The sequence below is a fragment of the Ixodes scapularis genome, unplaced genomic scaffold (genome assembly GCF_016920785.2).
Source record: "Ixodes scapularis isolate PalLabHiFi unplaced genomic scaffold, ASM1692078v2 PGA_scaffold0__279_contigs__length_252992795, whole genome shotgun sequence".
Classification (NCBI taxonomy): Eukaryota; Metazoa; Arthropoda; class Arachnida; order Ixodida; family Ixodidae; genus Ixodes; species Ixodes scapularis.
The window spans coordinates 127,611,451-127,628,907 of NW_024609835.1; the positions used below are offsets into that span (position 1 = coordinate 127,611,451).

General features: G+C 45.0%; 3 protein-coding genes across 3 annotated transcripts in view; 1 reads left to right on the forward strand and 2 right to left on the reverse strand.

Moving 5' to 3' along the window:
• LOC8033539 (ras-related protein Rab-27A) overlaps positions 1–8,893 on the reverse strand; it is a 197,046-nt gene extending 188,153 nt beyond the window's left edge. Inside the window, exon 1 of the mRNA XM_042289797.1 lies at positions 8,684–8,893. The gene's annotated coding sequence lies outside the window, so the exon portion shown is untranslated. The remainder of the gene's footprint in view (positions 1–8,683) is intronic.
• Positions 8,894–9,269: 376 nt separating this feature from the next.
• LOC8052442 (apoptosis-inducing factor 1, mitochondrial) lies at positions 9,270–11,735 on the reverse strand. Its single transcript, XM_002434600.5, has one exon. It carries the CDS (start codon positions 11,633–11,635, stop codon positions 9,782–9,784), a length of 1,854 nt encoding a protein of 617 aa, XP_002434645.3. The 5' UTR covers positions 11,636–11,735; the 3' UTR covers positions 9,270–9,781.
• Positions 11,736–11,926: 191 nt separating this feature from the next.
• LOC8052446 (glycerol-3-phosphate dehydrogenase [NAD(+)], cytoplasmic) overlaps positions 11,927–17,457 on the forward strand; it is a 37,944-nt gene continuing 32,413 nt past the window's right edge. Inside the window, exon 1 of the mRNA XM_029993338.3 lies at positions 11,927–12,340. Within this exon, the coding sequence (XP_029849198.2) occupies positions 12,300–12,340 (41 nt within the window). The 5' untranslated portion in view covers positions 11,927–12,299. The remainder of the gene's footprint in view (positions 12,341–17,457) is intronic.

A 17,457-nucleotide genomic window follows, 5' to 3' on the forward strand; every position in this document is an offset into this window, starting at 1 on the left:
ACATTGCTTTTCTTGTTTTCGTTCCTTTGCGTTCCAATTTTTTTTTTTCTCGGTAGGATGTTACGTAGTTAACAAAATGGAAGTCGTCAATCAAGCTCAATGGTCCGATCTGCTCAGCAGAGCATTTCTCTTTGCTTGTGTTCAGACTTATATCAATCTTTCTTGAATTATGATCCACCGATTTAAATACAGAACAAATGCACACAGGAAGCGCCAAATGATAGACGAAAGGTAAGTACAAAATATATTCAGAATCATTGTTGCGGGAAAGATTCAATTTAAATCATTATAGTATTAATCTAAATCAAGATATGAATTATAATTTATAAGCTAAATCACAATTTAAATCATATAGATTTTTATTGTCCACCCTGTTGCCAGCGGAGCGAGAACAGGAATCGAGCAGCCGAGGATGAGCAATTTTCTCAGAAGCGGCATTGCCCCTTCGCGGGCAACACGAACGAAGCTATACTAGGCAATGAGAACTACTTCTGATCTTCGTAATTTCTGTCCCACGCTGTCTTTGTGACACGTTTAAAGTGTGAGTTCTTTGTAGGACTACGTTTACTCTAGTTTAAAATTGAAAAGGGTGGAACACATGAGCGCAAAACTCCACGGAAGATCGTACGAAATTCGGAACAGGAGGAAATAGTTGCGCATCGTTTTCTGAAAACGAACGAACAACGCGCTTTTTAACGAGAGAAATTTCTGCGCTATGCGCACAATAAACAGCCCCAGTTTGCGAAACTAGGGTGAAACAATTTTCGCGTGTTCCGAATTTCGTCCGTATTTCAGTTTGCCTTTCCGCGCTTCTTCTGGACATTAAAAACAAGAACACGCGGCCTTAATGCCACGTGTTCTTTCGTCACAAGAAATCCCATTTGTTTTCCGCGGGTCCCTTTTCATGTATACACAAAGGTAGACTCACGGGAGAGAGAGAGAGAGAGGGGGAGGGGTTGAAACTCGTGGGGCAGGATACGTGAAATGCCCAAACAACAAAAATCAAAAGAACGCAAAAATCGTGTAAAAAGAAAAGTTCATGATTTGCGTGTCTCCCGGGCGCGGTTCAAAATGTCCATCTCGTCACTTTTTTGGCCTTTTCGGTACAGCGCACGACTTTCGAAAGTTAATAAAAAGGAAATCCGCGCGAATGCCAGCAGTAAGCGTACGCCAGGGAGCAGCTGGGAACGTCTTGCGTGCACCTGCAAACATTCTATCTTGTGGATCCATCTGTCCGCGCTGGGGTTCGCATTACTATATATGCATATATTTATTTTTATTTTTTTTTTTTTTTTGGGGGGGGGGGGGGATGGGGGGTAAGGGGAAGGCAGGCATAATTGTTGTTCTTTGCCTAGGAAGCTAGTATTGCATCTCTGGTAATTTCAAGAGGTTCATCGAGGTAAGAAAAGGAAAAAAATATCAGTTGCAAAGACACCTTCTTTTTACCAAGTTGTTGAAAAATGTAATATAAAACAAGTTCGGAATACGGTTGTTTCCGCTATTCTTATATGATTCGTCGTGCTTTGTGTCAAATGCAAATAAAAAAAAGAAATATATTAACGGATGCTAGGAGTTGCTAACAACATCTGCGACTGCAAACAACATCTGCAACTGTAAACAACTCCGAATCTGCAAACAGCATCGATGGGTTACCATTCAGCTCGTTTTTACAGCATCCGCTGAAGTATACGCAGTGAGGGTGGAACTGATAAGCACGGCATGCACGCGCTGCAGCACGCTCGCTGGGAGACGCCAAACCATTACAGTCTCTTTTTTCGTCAGTTACGCGCGGTGGAGGCATACGAGTATATTTCAGACGTACGATAATAGAGATGGGTTCTAAACATCACAGACACACAAACACGCACTGAAAGCCACACAGGCCCGCGCGCACACACACACGCGGACACGCATGCACGCAAAAACAAGCAAACAAAACTCACTGTCCGAAAATCGTTTAATTTTTGGAAAGCTTTTAATATAGGGTTCGCAAATTTGTTTTGCCGCCTGCGCTGATCTTAAACCCTTCGCAACTTTTTTTTTTTTTTTTTAATGCGACAGTACTTTTTCGCCGTTTCCAAGTATAATTTCGTTATCATTTCGAAGATCAACGAAATTATCCTCCATGCTCGTTCAGAAAACCCGCCGTCATCACGAAGAAAAAAAAAGTGAAAATAATCTATAATTAACGAAATAAACCTAAGTTAATCCAGATTACGATTTTCTCGCGAAAAGCGAAGTACAGCTCGACTTGAAGATTCACTTATACACGAAACGAGGGGAAACGTCGAGGCGAAAGCGTACTGAGTGCTCGTTAGTACTTAAGCAGCTAAGGTGATTAAGGCGCCGTCGTTGTCCACACACAACAGATGACGGTCGGCGAGGAGATTGAAATGGACGACAGTCATTCACGCCATTACAAAACAACAACGTTTGTTCAAAAAAAAAATAAAAAAAGCGCTTCGCCAAATGTGAAGATTTTTGACTGCTCATGCATAAGACGGGTAAGGCAGGACCGATCTACCCAAACCCTGTGCAAGCATACCTCGGACTGTGACATCTCAAACTCCTCTTGCTCGTTTGGAAGCTACGGACGTTTGTATGTCTGTTCGTTTTACTGTTCTTAGTGTACACAGTGCAAGGAGGGAGCAGTTCGGGAGCGAGTCCTCCCCTTCGGAGCAATTCCCCTAAGAGGGTTATTGTGCCCTGAGGCAATCGGGACGAGCCTGCGTCTCCCTAAAACTCGCGAGGAGAAAATCCAATGCAGAATCACCGGCCGCTCCCAGAGGAGCCGCATTCGCTCAAATGTAAGCTCAAATTTCCACCGTCAGGAGAAGATTGGTTCATTGTTGCTTGCAAAAGGACGGACCTCGGCTGCCGTTGAAATAAGCGGATGTGCCCGCGTTATTCCCTTCTTTCCCGTTTAGCGTCCCTATTCGGGAAGTCTGGAACGTCAACAATGTGTGCTCATGGGGGATTTTTTTTTTGTCACGTAATTTACGAACAACAAATGCTATTTCTTTTAACTCTTTTTTTTTTTAATAGAAAGAGTGGAGTTCTTTAATTTCTTCGAACTCTTTTGAATTGTTTCGTTTGTTTCACTCTTATTTAAATTAGGAAAAAAAATGGAGGGACGGTACTGATGAAAACTCCTAATACAATGTAATACCATATGAAAAAAAGAAGGAAAAAAAGGAACGTACAGGCACTTGGGATTGTCCTTAGCTCTTAGTAACTTCGCTATCCGTTTTCCTCAAGGAGTTTGTTTTTCTTCTCTTGACCTCCAATTTTGGCTTTTTTTTTTTTTTTTTTTTTTTAACGCCTGGGTAATTTATGCTGGAACGCGCTTTCCACTCTGAAAACTCACTCTGACTCATAAAAAATAGATTTTTTTTTTCTATTTTTTCATTATGAACAGAAGTACTGTTTCCGCAACTAAAGGAGAGATTTTTTTTTTTTTTTAAGATTATTGTTGGGGAAAAAGAGAGAAAAAAAAAAAAAAACATGATGGGTTTCGCAGTAATCATCACTGTCCCTTTCAAGAAAGGTTCGATATATAAAGAACCAAAAGGAGCTTCCGGGAAATGTAAGCGTAAACATCCAAAAACGAACACAGACAAAATAAAAACCACTGTACACGTTTACGCTTTCATTTCCTGGAGGCCTATGCCAACATGCCCGTTAAACTCACCTAAAAAATTTGTTTTTTTGTTGTTGTCTTTTATAAACATCATCATTGTTTTTGTGTCAGACAGTCTGCGCCCCTGTAATAACAACTCACTCACTCCCTCCACTAATCCATCCCCCCCCCACCCCCCACCCCCCACCCCTTTCCCCCCGTCGGTATCGTGTGCTTTATTCCAATTTCCTGTTTCGTTCTTCGTTTAGACTACGGGTCTCCAAACTCCGGCAAACGTCGCCCAACCTATTTTTTTATTTTTATTGTTCTGAGGGGCGGGGGGGAGTGGCTGAAGAGCTGGAGCCCCATAAGCTCCCCCACTGGCTACGCCACTTTCCACTGAAGCCTGGCCCACGGTCCGCTGCTAAAAACGCAAAAATAAGCGGGCGAAGAAAGACGACGACGTCGCCGCGACGCGCATCACAGGTGCGAGCGAAGATATAAGAAGGAATAACAGATCAATTAATGGACCAAAACGCGGGTTCCCTCGTCCTATCATTTTGTTGCGCATTGGCATCACCAGCATTAGTGTTCGTAGTCCCTCGCTTCGTGTATGTGTAACAATGTTCAAATTCCTTTGCTTGGCGTCCTAAATGTGTCATAACTATTGCACAATGTTAGATTGTCATTAGCCTTCTGCACCGTCTGGTTGCGCCAACGTTCCTATGCGCTTTTATTTGTGCCTGGTGAGTTCTCGGGTCACAATTATTTTGTAATGTCGTAATTAGCAACGTGTTCCATTTAAAAATAAGGAATATATGTGTCATTCACCTCACAATTCTTTTGTCAGCTTTGCTCAAGCCACAGTTTCTGTATTCGAATGCTTATTTAGGCCTGTTCATTTAAAGCGTTCTTATTTTCCGGCCCTCGATACTGCGACAGGCTTCCAATCCGGCACCTTAGTCAAGACGTTTGGAGACCTCAGGAAATCTAGACGTATGCACGAACTCCTAACACATGGGCTCGGGCCACGGCAAGTGTTCAACCTGACAGTATTTGAGTGGGAGCTGGTATTTGTGTCTTTAGGACAGGGTTGAACAGTATCGCGATACAAACGTGTCGAGATAGTATTTCAGAAATTATTTTTATATTTACATTACTGTATCGCGGTACAATTCTTCAACCGTATCTGTATTTCAGTATAGGAATGCATTTATGGTATATTCCTTGTATCGCGATGAAATCCCGGGCCACTGTGTCTCGCTACAATATTCGAGAAATCAGTGATTCCCAAGCAAAAGCTCGTAAGTCTTTTTTTTTTTTCTTCTTCTTCTTCTTTCGCGCAGAAGGTACAGTGGGTGGGACCTTGAAGCTTTGTTATCAAGCAGATTAAGTTTTGTTTCGAACAGTATGACCCCGGCATTGGTGACTTTCTTCCCTATTTTCCGAAACATCTGTCTTCCCGAGTGCTTCAGTTGGGCGACTATTTTTGTAGAATCAAAACGTTAAAGAATTGTGGGTACGAGCTTTACAACTACATTGCTCTCCCAGCACAACTTACTAGGGCGAGTAAAAAGATTTCTTCTTTACCTCATCACGTAAAAGAACATCATTTCCTTCCAAAGTGACGTCCTGAAGTGACCACAAAAAAGGTACCGACGTGGGACTAGAAGATGTTGACCTTTCGGGGACATTTGGGTAAATAGGAAACGAATTTAGAGGTTCTTGTGACATTGCCTCGAAGGTCTGGAATATATATCTAACGGAAAGTGAACTGCATTATAAATAGAAAGTATTTCCAACCTACTGGACTCTCGCTTAGTTCCCACACCTTTATGTTAAAAGAAAAATTACAATTCTATACGAAAATAATTTCGGGCTCGAGAACGCCCAGGGTCAACTTTAAGCTTTACCTCGTGGTTAGTATGAGTTTTTGTTTTCGCTGGAGGATTCGTTTTTCACCTTAAAAGTACAAACCCTGTCAACGAAGCACCTATTACCAGCTCCAAGCGAGCTATTCATATATATATATATATATATAAAAACAATATTTGCATTGTTTAAAACTTTTTTCCAGTGTGAAAACGGTCTTCGTTTGTTTTAATACGAACCCGTGTTCGTTGATACGTGTGGCATACGCTTAATCTCGTTCGCTAACATGGCTCGTTGCCCAAATCAGCAGCGGCTGATCGACGAGCTATTTAAAAAAAGCTACAGAAGTTATTATATGAGAAGATAAAATATGTAGCACGAAGATGATTCATTTCTGTTCTGCAAAAGAGCAACGTTTTGCCGGTTATACAAAAATTCACTTCACAAAAAAAAAAAAAAAAAACTTTTTTTTTTAAATATATGTGAGTATTAGTATTTCGGCAAAATGTGTTTCAGTATTTATATTTCCAAATACATTTTGAGTATCTCTGCCTACCCTTGCTTTAGGAGTATGCAGCAGTGGCCGTATACGTTTGTGTGTGTATGTGCGCGTGTGCGCGTTATGCGGGAGTGATGAAGCAAGGGGCAGTCGAGTCGCCTCCTCACACAGAGTTATTATAATTCCACGCTAAAGGCTCAACTGCCGCTTGTGTACTTACGCAAATTGAAACAGGCAGCAACCAGTCGAAAATTGACTTTTGGTAATGCATTTCTATGGAGAAAAGGGAGTGCATTTTCTTCCTGCGTTCGATCATAAGAGCAAATATTCCGAATAATTCGTACGCACTAGGTAGATTGGAACATTTCTCAGTCAGACAGATGAGATAACTGACCAGGTACGGCATTTTTCTTTGAAACTCAGCAGATTAAAAACGGTGCTGAAACGGCTTCGTACGTGTATTTTTGTTCACTGTCGGACACTGTCAGCGCGAACACGACGTCGGCGCTTTTCAGCATGGGGGATATACGTGCCAAACGAAAGATGGACACCTGGAAACCAAGAGAGACGGCAAGAACTACGCAGTAACACTGGATCAGCAACTACCCGCGCATGTATACGATCAAAATAAATTGGAGGCCACGTAGTATATTCCGACTTTAAATAAGTACTACTTTATTCTTTCTGCTCTGTGTGAAGTTGCTGCTTCTGCGTTCAACACATCACCCGCACGCCCGGCAGAGAAAACAATACAAAGAGACACCTTTCATAGCCCACGCACTTTATTCTTTACGTTTTAATGTTTTTATCCGCCCATAATGACGCACGACGGGTCATTTTCATATAGCGACTGGACTGGCATATTAGCAATATATATAAGCGTCACCGGAATTCTGGCGTACCTTGAACACACTCTATATTCATTTCGATCGTTATTTTGCTTTTGCTTTGAATCGTCGCTTGTTTTTACACACCTGCTGCGGAACACATGTTTGGGAATGAAACGTAGCGAAGTTAAACATCGTTCACTGACGAAGAAAAATGCGCTAACTATAGGAATTGCACTTTTATAGAGTTAATCAAGGTACACACTATTCGGTACAACTTAAATAACCAAAGTGTTCCATGTTAATTTCCGGCGAATAGACAAAATGCACGCCCGTTTTCCCATAAAAATGCACAGGAGCACCGCAAAAGTAACTAGTTGCTGTCTGCATCAATTTGCGTCACGGAACCTCTAGTGTTTATTATAATAACTCTATGCGTCCTCATGACACACGTACCACGAGGAGGTTTTCACACTAAGTTAAGGCAACCTTGGGCTACAACAGTTTTGTAAGGGTGACCATAAGTAATTCGAAGGAACCTGGCGACCTGGCTCTGTACGCTACCTTTCTCGGTGCCGCCGATGGTACTTGTACTATACGCAAGGTCCCTGTGCTCGCTCATCAAGTACAAAAGAAGTCTGGCGCATTATTCACGCGCTTCGCGAAGCAGTTCTTATAAGATTTGGTTGCCGAAAAAAGAGACAATGATTTTGGCGTTTATAACGCGCGCGATGTCCCGATAAAATAATATAAGGCTAATCTAAGATACACCAACATGAAAGGGAGGAATACAAAAATTCTTGAAGGAGCCGGTCTTTATTTATTATTATTTTTTTTTTACAACGGTTCAGAAATATTTTAGGTCAAACATCGAACTACACGTATACTGAAGTATAACAAATATTGAATTACCATAATAAGCGAATTCATAAACGAATAAACATCACGAGAGGCTTACAATTGTAAAAAGGAGAAAGTGCGAAGGTGCAAAGAATACATCACAAACTAACCCCTGAGACAAGGAAGATAAGATACAGTGTCGTGTGGTCCGTTATTTTATTTTGCTTGTCTCCAGGTGAAGTCTATGAGTTTTACGACGTTGCCGTTTGCATTTACATACCGCGTGCCTATTTTAGGTACAAAAAGGACATATACACTATGTAAAAAACAACAACAACAACAACATTAGATTGAAAATAACCAAAAATATATGTTTCCCTAAAAAGGCGGGACTTCATAGGTGCAATACGCGCATCGCAGAAGCGTTCACGGGACGCAGTTGGTTGGCACGTGTCCGCAACCACAGGCCGGTGCGAGGTGTCGTGCGTCGTGTCCTTGCAGTTGCTCGATGATGTGCGTAAGGACTCGGAGTGACAACCACGAGATGCAAATGCGGAGAAAATATATAGTCCCCGCGCATTTTGTACCGCGGTTTTGTTTGTTTTTTTCGCCAATTTCGTGGGTCGCTTGCTTCACACAGCTGGTTCGTGTCACGGAGGCGATCGCGTCGCAGCGCTCACATCTGTTGTGCAGAGTCGATTGAGCCTATTTCTTCCTTCCCCCCGGCCCAGAAAACGGTGGCGTGCTGATCGCGTACGAAGCACGAAACAGAGCACTACTGGTTTTGAAACGTGCACCCGCGGGTTCCAACACCGGGATAAGAGAACCGCCTGAAATCCTTACGCTTCTTTACTGTGCATCCGCTCGCTCGTTAAAGCACTCGCGGCGCGACAGATTACAGCGGACCGGGAAATAGTCGCTTCCCCCGTGTTTGGACCGCACGTTCGAACGTTTCAGGAGCGCGTTTGAAGCGCCGAAGCGCCCGCGCGATTTGATAATAAACGGGGAAAACAAATGTGCGCTTACCTAGGGTTCTTTGAATTGCAGAGCTCCCGTGGAAGTCGAGAGAAGACGCTGGGAGTAGTGATCGCGTATAACGGTATCCTCAGCACCGCCGAACACCCGCCGACAAGACGGCCGGTTATAATGCTCTCGACGCTACTCGACGCGGCAGTGAAGCCTGCGTGCACTTCGCTCAGCCAGGCTCAGCCGGCGCAGGGGCAGGGCGGCAGCAGCGCAAGCACGCGCGCCAACGCTGCAGCAGCTGGAGCTGCTGGTGCTAAGTTCGGTCGCGCCCTCTAGTTGAAGGAGCGAGATGCGATAGAATCGTTTTTTGAGGTGTGGCTGCCAGATGGCAGCAGTATCCAAATGCGGAAATTACCGAAAATATTCGAAAATATCGCGTTGTCTCGATGCTTTCGCCTTTCTTCGGAATGTTAGCCTGGCGGATAACCTTTATCTCGGATATTATCGATGCCGGATAGAGGATCAACAGCTGTCAATGTGGTGCAATAATTTGTCTTAATTTCTTTCTTTTTATGGAAAAAAATAGTAGTGGAAAATGATGTTCAGTTTTGCACTAAAAAGCTTTGCAAAGATGAGGACCAGAAGCCATGGATCGTGAGCTGTCAATTTATTGCAGGAGACCCAGGAAATTCAAAATGTGCTGGGTGCTGCAGTTCGATGTGAAAAAAAATATATAAAAGCATATTTGGGGCAAATACAGTTCATAGAAGCAGCATTCTACCAATGATGTCCGCAGCAATGATCATCGCCAGGAATGACAGAATTCCTCGAGGCTGTCTGCTGAGTGTGGCTCAACAAAGCAAATATGAAACAAAACAAAACCTTGTACTCATCATAACAATAACAACGACCGGAAGCCACACATCTGTCGGAGCAACAAATAATCCAAGGTGTGATCCTAAACATCCCTACAACCAAAGAGTATGGCCACAAGTCGTATCGCTTCAGGTTGGTCCAGCGCTGCCCTGCTTCGGACCACATCAGTCTAAACGTAACAAACATCTTGTGCCACTTTATGGTGCCGACACTCCTAAAAGAACTTGTCACAATCACCAGGATGTGTTTCGATGCACACGAGGCCAGGTTCAGGAGCAACTCTCAGTCTTCTCCATGAATGTCGAATAACTTGGCGAGCTCGCTGAAATCCGTGAACGCCTTATGCTCGTTGATGATCTTGCGTGCCACCGCCATCCGGTTGAATACGTTCCACAGGACGATGCCCACCACAACGCCGTCTTCGCGCAGATAGAACACGACTCCCTTGCTAAAGTCATCACCCAGTTCGGGTGGCCGGGGCACATCGTCCTTCTGGGTCGCCGCCTGCTGCTGCGTAGTCGTGGCAGCCGCTGCGGCTGCAGCAACGGCCCCTTCGGCCGCCGCCTTGGTTGATAGCTCCTGCTGGGTAATCTTGGCGAACACCCCGACCGTTGGCAAGTTAGAGTCAACGATCCCAATGGCCTCATAGCCAACGTCGGGGCCAATGTCCGACCAGAACATGGACTGGTGCCGGTACGGCTTACGGGCTCCAGTCATGTTCTCTCCGGCCAGGCGCCCAGTCACCACGGCGTGGTCGTGGTGCTCGACGCGACGTCGCCCCAACTTGGGGTCGTAGAAGGAGAGCGCATCCCCGGCGATCCACAGATTGGAGCGGGCTTCCAGCTCTGCGTTGGCCTTGAAGCCGCCATGGCGGTCGTCCACCTCCAGTCCGGAAGCCTTGGCGAGCTCAGTGTCCGGCTTCAGACCGACGGCCACAATGACATGGTCAGTGACTATGGTCTCTCCCGAGCTCAGCGTTAGGGAAACCTGGCCGCGGGGTCCTGGTTGTGCGTCGGTGACACTGATACCCTCCAAGACCTTGACGCCTTCGTCCCGCACTTTGCGCATCGTCCAGCGAGACAGGTACTCCGGCAGGATGCGACCCATGTTGCCCTTCTCCGGGAAAACTTGGTAGACGACGAGGTTTGTCTTGCGAGCTCGCCTGCCCAGCGCGCACGCCAGCTCGCTGCCGAGGAAGCCACCGCCGACGATGACCACGGATTTGGCCTTCCGCGACAGGTCATCCAGTGCCTTGAAGTCCGCCACCGTGCGGAACAGCGTGACTTTGTCCGCAAATTCGGGCCGGTCCAGAACAGATAGCGTCTTGGGTCGGCCGCCGGTGGCGATCAGACACTTCTCGTAGCGGATCTCCCTCCCGTCTTCGAGATACGCCTTCCTCGACTCCGAGTCAACGCGAACAACTCGACAGTTGTTGACGACGGCGATGCCACCGGTGTCGCGCTCCATGAGGTCTTCGGGTCGGCAGTAGAAGTCGTCGTGCTCGAAGAAGATGCTCCGCTCCTTGCCGTTCCACTGCTTGAAGCTCAGCTGCTTCGCCGCGTCGTCGGCGAGCCACAACTCCTTGGAGAGTGGCGGGCGCATGTACGGCATGTAGGGTTCGTCTCCAATGACGAGGACTTTGGCAGTTGGGTCGGCAGATCTGATTGCCCGGAAGGCAGCGAACGACGCCGTTCCAGCACCTACCAACAAGTAAGGGACTTCCTCCGGGAGCTTAGTGTGAGAAGCGGGCTGCACTGAGCGCCCTCCGAGTGTCTTGGACACCTTGGCCGTCTTCTCGGAGGGGTTCTTCATGGGAGGCGCCTCGACGAAGTCCACGATGTCCAAGTACCAAACGTAGAGCGCTGTGCCCGCGAAAAAGGCAACACCAAGCAAAAGCTGTCGGTTGAATCTCGACTGGGTGGCGTTGTACATTTCTTGCCAAGGTCCCGAGAAGGTGGGCAGATCGTCCATGGTCGGTGGTTTGAACGGGACAGGCTTGTGACCGCCGCCACCGCCGCCGTAATGGCGGGCGGCCGCTCGTTTGACACACGCCTTGGGAGTGGCATGGGTATTGGCGACTACTCGATAAATGGGCAAATACTTTCGCGCATCACTAATGAACTGCCTCGACAGCATCGTGACTGAAAACGTAGAAAACCAACGCGACGCGCTCTACCTTTTCAGCGCGCTGCCCATCGTGGTCTTGAGCAGACAACGTTGCTAGATCAACGGCTCCGTTTCTGGCTGTGTGTGAGTAGCCGCGGGAGGTGTAATTATTTTATTCGCATTTATTTACGAATCGCATTTGCAGAAGGCACAAAATGCTAGAAATAGTTTGCGCTAATTCTTATTGTACGATTTATTTTCTTGCATTATGCGCAAAATCGCGTTTTTAGCACTTTGAACACTTTGGACCATGGAATCTCCAAGTCTCCAGCGCCTCAGTTTACGGCTGTCGACACATAGTCTGGCGAGACATGCTCACAATCACTTGTTTTCTTGTTATCGCTCTCGCTTATCCTGTTCCTCCTGTTTTCTTCATAGAGTTATTGGTTTTCTTGAATCCTACGACACTACGCGCCCTGGTACAATCTGCGTCCACAGCATTTCCAAGCGGCGCTAGTTTCGTTTTGACCGCCCCCTCCTCCGGTGCCTCCAGCGAAACAAGGAAGGACGACGTTGGGGTCGACACGGGCAGCGCATCGCACTTGGTCTTCCAGTGCCGTATGTTCGTTCTCGAGTCGTGAAAGCTACTTTATTCCGCGCGTTACGCCCCGAAGCCTTCAATAACGAACGCAACATGCCGGCGCACAAGGTGTCCATAATCGGCTCGGGAAATTGGTAACGATCTTTCACTATTTATAGTTGGTGTGTCCCGATTGCTTGGGGCGCCCTTGAGACTGTCTGTGTTTGTTTGTCCTTCTGTTTGTCGGGCAGAAAAACACGATTTCCGTCTCGATGTTGCGCGGTGACTCAGCTCCGAGCAGGAAGCACGCTCTTGTTTACACATTTGTCCAATGTCGCGCTGCGGCTCTCCGTTCCACTGCCCGCGTAATTCGACCTTGCTTGGACGGTAGCTATGTAGCGAGCAAGATTTCCTTTGATTGCGCTGTGCTGGCAGTCCTGTTTGGTTAACATTCTAGCTCGACCTTATCGGGCTTGGCCGTCTCTAGATAGCGTTGACCTGTTCATGCCGAGTTCGCTACTCAGACATATGATTACCCTTGTCTTTCCATTTACTCATCTTGGCAGATTATCGGCTAGATAATGCAGGCTGCAGGCAGCCACGTGCTACAGCCAAGGCTAGTACACATGTGCGAAAAACCAGCCGAAATTCGCACGAAAATTGGAGCATGCGAAAATACTTTCACGCTATCTTCGAAAACCGAGCCTTGTAAATTGTACGCGATATGTAAATATAGTCTCGTTAATAGCCCAAATTACGTGTAACCAGTTTTTTTTTTTTTTTTTTTTTTTTCATCTTTTTTTTTTTTAGGGATTGAGAATAGGTTTTAGAAATCGGGGGTCTAGGCACTAGAAATCAGGGTTGGGCAGTATCACGATACAAATGTACCGCGATAGTATTTCAGAAATACTTTTAGTATTTATGTTTCTGTATCCTAATACAATTTTTCAACCAGTATCTGTATTTCAGTATTGGAATACATTTTTAGTGTATTCCTTGAACCGTGATACAATCCTCGGCCGATGTATCTCATTACAATAATCGAGAAATCAATGACCCCCAAGCAAAAGTTCAAAAGACTGTTTTCTTTCTTTCTTCCATGCTTCAGAGGGGTAGAAGGTGCAGTGGGACCTTGAGTCTTCGTTATCAATCATTGTTTTGTTTAGACATTATGATCCTGACATTGGCTCTTTCCTCCATTTTCCAAAGATAACACATGTGTTCCCGGGTGCCTCAGTTGGGCAACTATTTTTGTGGAATCAAAACGTTGGAGGCACTGTGGGTACGAGCTTTATAACTGTATATTGCTCTCCCAGCTCCATTTACTAGGGCAAGCAAAAAGTTTTCTCCTTCAGGCAATCAGATAAAAGAGCATCATTTCATCACAAGGCGATGTTTTGAAGTGTCCGCAAAAATACCTAGGTACTGACATGGGGCCAGAGGATGCCGATTTTTCGGGCATAATTGAGTAGATATAAAACAAATTTTAGAGGGTTTTGGGACATTGCTTCAAAGACATGCAATATATCTAGATGAGAACTGCACCGCATTATGGATGGAAAGTATTTCCAACCTGCTACTCGCTTAGTTCCCCCAGCTTCATGTAAAAGAAAAATGACAATTCTATACGAAAATAATTTCGGGCTCAAGAACGCCGAAGTTCAACCTCTATCTTTACCTTGCGGTTAGTATGAGTTTCTTTTTATTGGAGGAATTGTTTACCCTGGTCAACGAAGGCTACCTATTACCACCTCCAAGGATGGTCTTCATATATATTAAAAACTAGAAAAAAAAATTTTTCGCAATGTTTAAAACTTATTTCAGTGTGAAAATGGTCTTTGTTTGTTTTAATATGAACCAGTATTTGTTGTCACTTGTGGCATGCTTAATTTCATTTGCTAACATGACTCTGCCCAAATCGGCAGCAGCTGATCAACAAGCTATTTAACAAGCTTCTAGATGAGTAGACAAAATATGTAGTGCAAAGTTGTTCCATTTGTGTTTTACAAATACAGTTGTGTCTCGTTAATGTGGACCCCGTTAATATGGATAGCCTGCTATATGGACACCACTTTCGGGGACAAACAGGGAAAATGCATGAATTTTTTTCTCGTTATAAACAACTTGCATTATGGACGATCTCTGGGGGGGGGGACAGAGGTGTTCATATTAACGAGACATCACTAGTAACTTTTTGCCAATTATAAACGGGTTCATGTCACAAACAAGCTTTTTTCCAAAAAATGTATAAGTATTAGCTGCCCGGCAAAATGCATTCCTGTATTTGTATTTCCAAATACATTTCAGATTATCTCTGCCCAACCCTGCTAGAAAGGCACCTCACAAAGCAATAACATAGCCAGAATTTTTTTTTTTTTGGGGGGGGGGGGGGGGGTGGTGCTGGGGCTGGGGCTGGGGCTGGGGGCTGGAAATTCTCCCCCCCTGTACATGCCACTGTCACAGAGCAAGGAGTGCAAGCTCGATGGACTCCCCAACACTCACCTGACTATACAAACCGATAGTGTAAAGGGCTTCCCTGTAGCTGCAATAACACGAGCCATTTTTCTCTTGATTTTGTATCCATTCGGTCTGTTTTATTAAAAAAGAATTACGTAATCGTCCACCGACAACTATAGACCTTTCCAAAAAAGGGTTTCTAGCCTGTTCCATTTTCATTGTGTGTGCGTATGGCACATGATTTGCTTGTTTTGCAAATTGACGAGCATGCACTTGCTGGGCTGAGGAGATTGCATGCTGAGCTGAGGACTTGTAAATATTGAAATGGTGTACACACCAAGAAAGCAATTTCATTTAAAAGATTGTCTGTTTTCAGCGAGGGGACTGTTGCCATCAGTCAGGTATATGTTTGCAGGAGGTTACCACAACCAGATATATGGCTGCAGGAGGTTACCCTTGTCACTTTTTACTGTAGTAAATCCCAGTGTGGTACATTAAGTTGCCTATCGATGCAGTCCCATCTCCAAGGGCCAAGACGCCATTGGATCCATTTGGTTACTGCTCTTGCTTTCTTATTAACTTGAGGGCACATTGAGAAGTGCATTAAATGTTAATTTATTAGTTGAGGGTATGTAAGTTAGGCTACAAAAACAGATGAATTTACAACATATTCCTTTGTTTATTGTCTACCCTGTGGGGTCATTTAATGGCGTATTGCAATGATATTGAGTTGGCATGTTTTTTTGCTTTACATGCTCGAGCTTTCTGGCACTACTGGGACCAAAGTATAGTCGCTCGCAATGCCACTAAATAAGAACCTTTTTTGTTGCAGCATAACTTCAGAAATAAAATTAGATTTTTTTTTTTTTCAGTTTCTTGTTTACAAAATATAAGGACATAGCATGGGGGTCTCAGTGTTGGCATACCGTAAAATACCAAGTGAGCACCTACCCCACTTTCACTGAAAATTAGGTTAACCTAGACATGGGCGCTTGTCCGGTCGAATCGGGCGCTTAACGTATTATTTGTAGAATTTCCAAGTTTGCGAAATGTTAATAGTGGGCGCTTGAACGGAGTGGGTGCTTCGGCGGTATTTTACGGTAGTCTCTTATGTGACAACATTTTATTGTAGGTCATAGAGTGGACACAATCATTGCATGAACACTCGATTTCGGCCCGTGACAATCAATGGCTCGACGAGCACTTGAATAGTGGCTCATGTCCAATTGCTCCAACGACAGAAATAGCCAAACCCTAGCATTGTCTGAAAGTCGGCAGGTGCCCTGTGGTTTGCCAACCCCAGCGTGTGGCTATGATAAATATAGGCGGGGCACATAATCAGCTCCAGATTACGTGACCACTTGGGGGTGCGGGTTGAGAAAGTGAACGCTGTTCATTTTCTTTCATTGCTTCCTGCGGGGAGAGAAAAACTAACTTTTCGTAGGTCATGAACGTCAAAGATTAATTCTAAGCAGTATTTACTCAAAGTGCGAAAATTATTGCACCGTTTCTTTAAAGCTTGGCATTGTCGCTTCTATATGCAGTATTTTCTGGCCTATAAGTTGCATCCCCCTATAGACCGACACACTGTTTACAAACAAGCCCGCGTTTGCCCACACCAGGTCTGGGCACTGCGCTTGCGCAGAAACCGAGTTCGGGAGAAGTGAAGCATCTGCGCATGCGCAGTGCCGTCGACAGCGCCACCGCAGCTGCGTGACGTCAGGGCCGCGTGTTGGTCTATAGTCGACCGTTTTCACAAAAAGTTGGTATGTAGATTGCACCTTTGTATATGTTGCACTTCTTTTTGCGGTCAGCAAAACTGCATTGATAAGCCTGCATATCTGTATTGTGATCACAGTATATGCGTAAGCGGGTGCCAGTTTTAATAATCTTGGCAACGAACCAAACAAACAATATGACCACAGAAATCTTTTGTGTCTGCATTTTAATCAGTTAAGGTCCACATTTAGAAGGAAAAACACATGGAGTTCACACCATCATACAAAATACTCTGATGGAAATTTGGGAACAACAATGCAACTTGCACACCGGATAATTCAGTGCCTCTTTGTGTGAAACACAACCACGCACTATTATGGGCTAACAGGGAGGAGCTTGAAAGTCAAGGTTATTCAAAGCGCATTTGTTCGGGCACAATCAACTTGCCTTTGTCAAGCAGCTTCAGAGAGCCATGACGAACCATAGGTGTGCAGGCATGCGAATAATGTGCAGGGTTCCTTTAGATAAGAGGACGCAGTTTGGTAGGTTCAAGCTCATTCATCACGTGCGATTTGCCATGTTAACTTCTCAAGCTATAGTTTTCTGACGACCTCTCTTCATGAAAAGTGTGAATAACTTTCCTGTAGCCTGCATAAAAATAGCACAAAAGATAAAATTATGCAGGCAGCTGATTCTCTTTTTGTTGAGTGTGTTTGACTGATTTTGTCAATATTTTAGTCTGTAAATTTGATCAAGAATGATTTTTTTTGTTAAAGTTCCTTATTGACAAGGATGGCTCAAGGTCACTGGAGGGGGGGGGGGGGGAAGAAGTAGTGGAAGGGAGAACAAGGTGTTTAAAGATTAATTATGTACATTTATCAAACCGCAAAATCCTTGAGCCACCATGGTTCCCACTGATGTAGGCTAGATCGCGGATCGGGAGCCCGTCGGTGACACCACCGGCGGCCATTGCTTGACAGCAGGCAATACATGCAAGTACATGCGAGAAACACACAAAAGTAGGAATATTGATGCTTGTAGGCGGTGCTCGAGTCGGGTGTGTGGAGGGGGTTCAGAAGTATGCATTGTGCTCCAT

Coding starts and splice junctions, on each gene's coding strand:
- LOC8052442 (XM_002434600.5), bottom strand. CDS start 11,635: ATGCTGTCGAGGCAGTTCATTAGTGATGCGCGAAAGTATTTGCCCATT.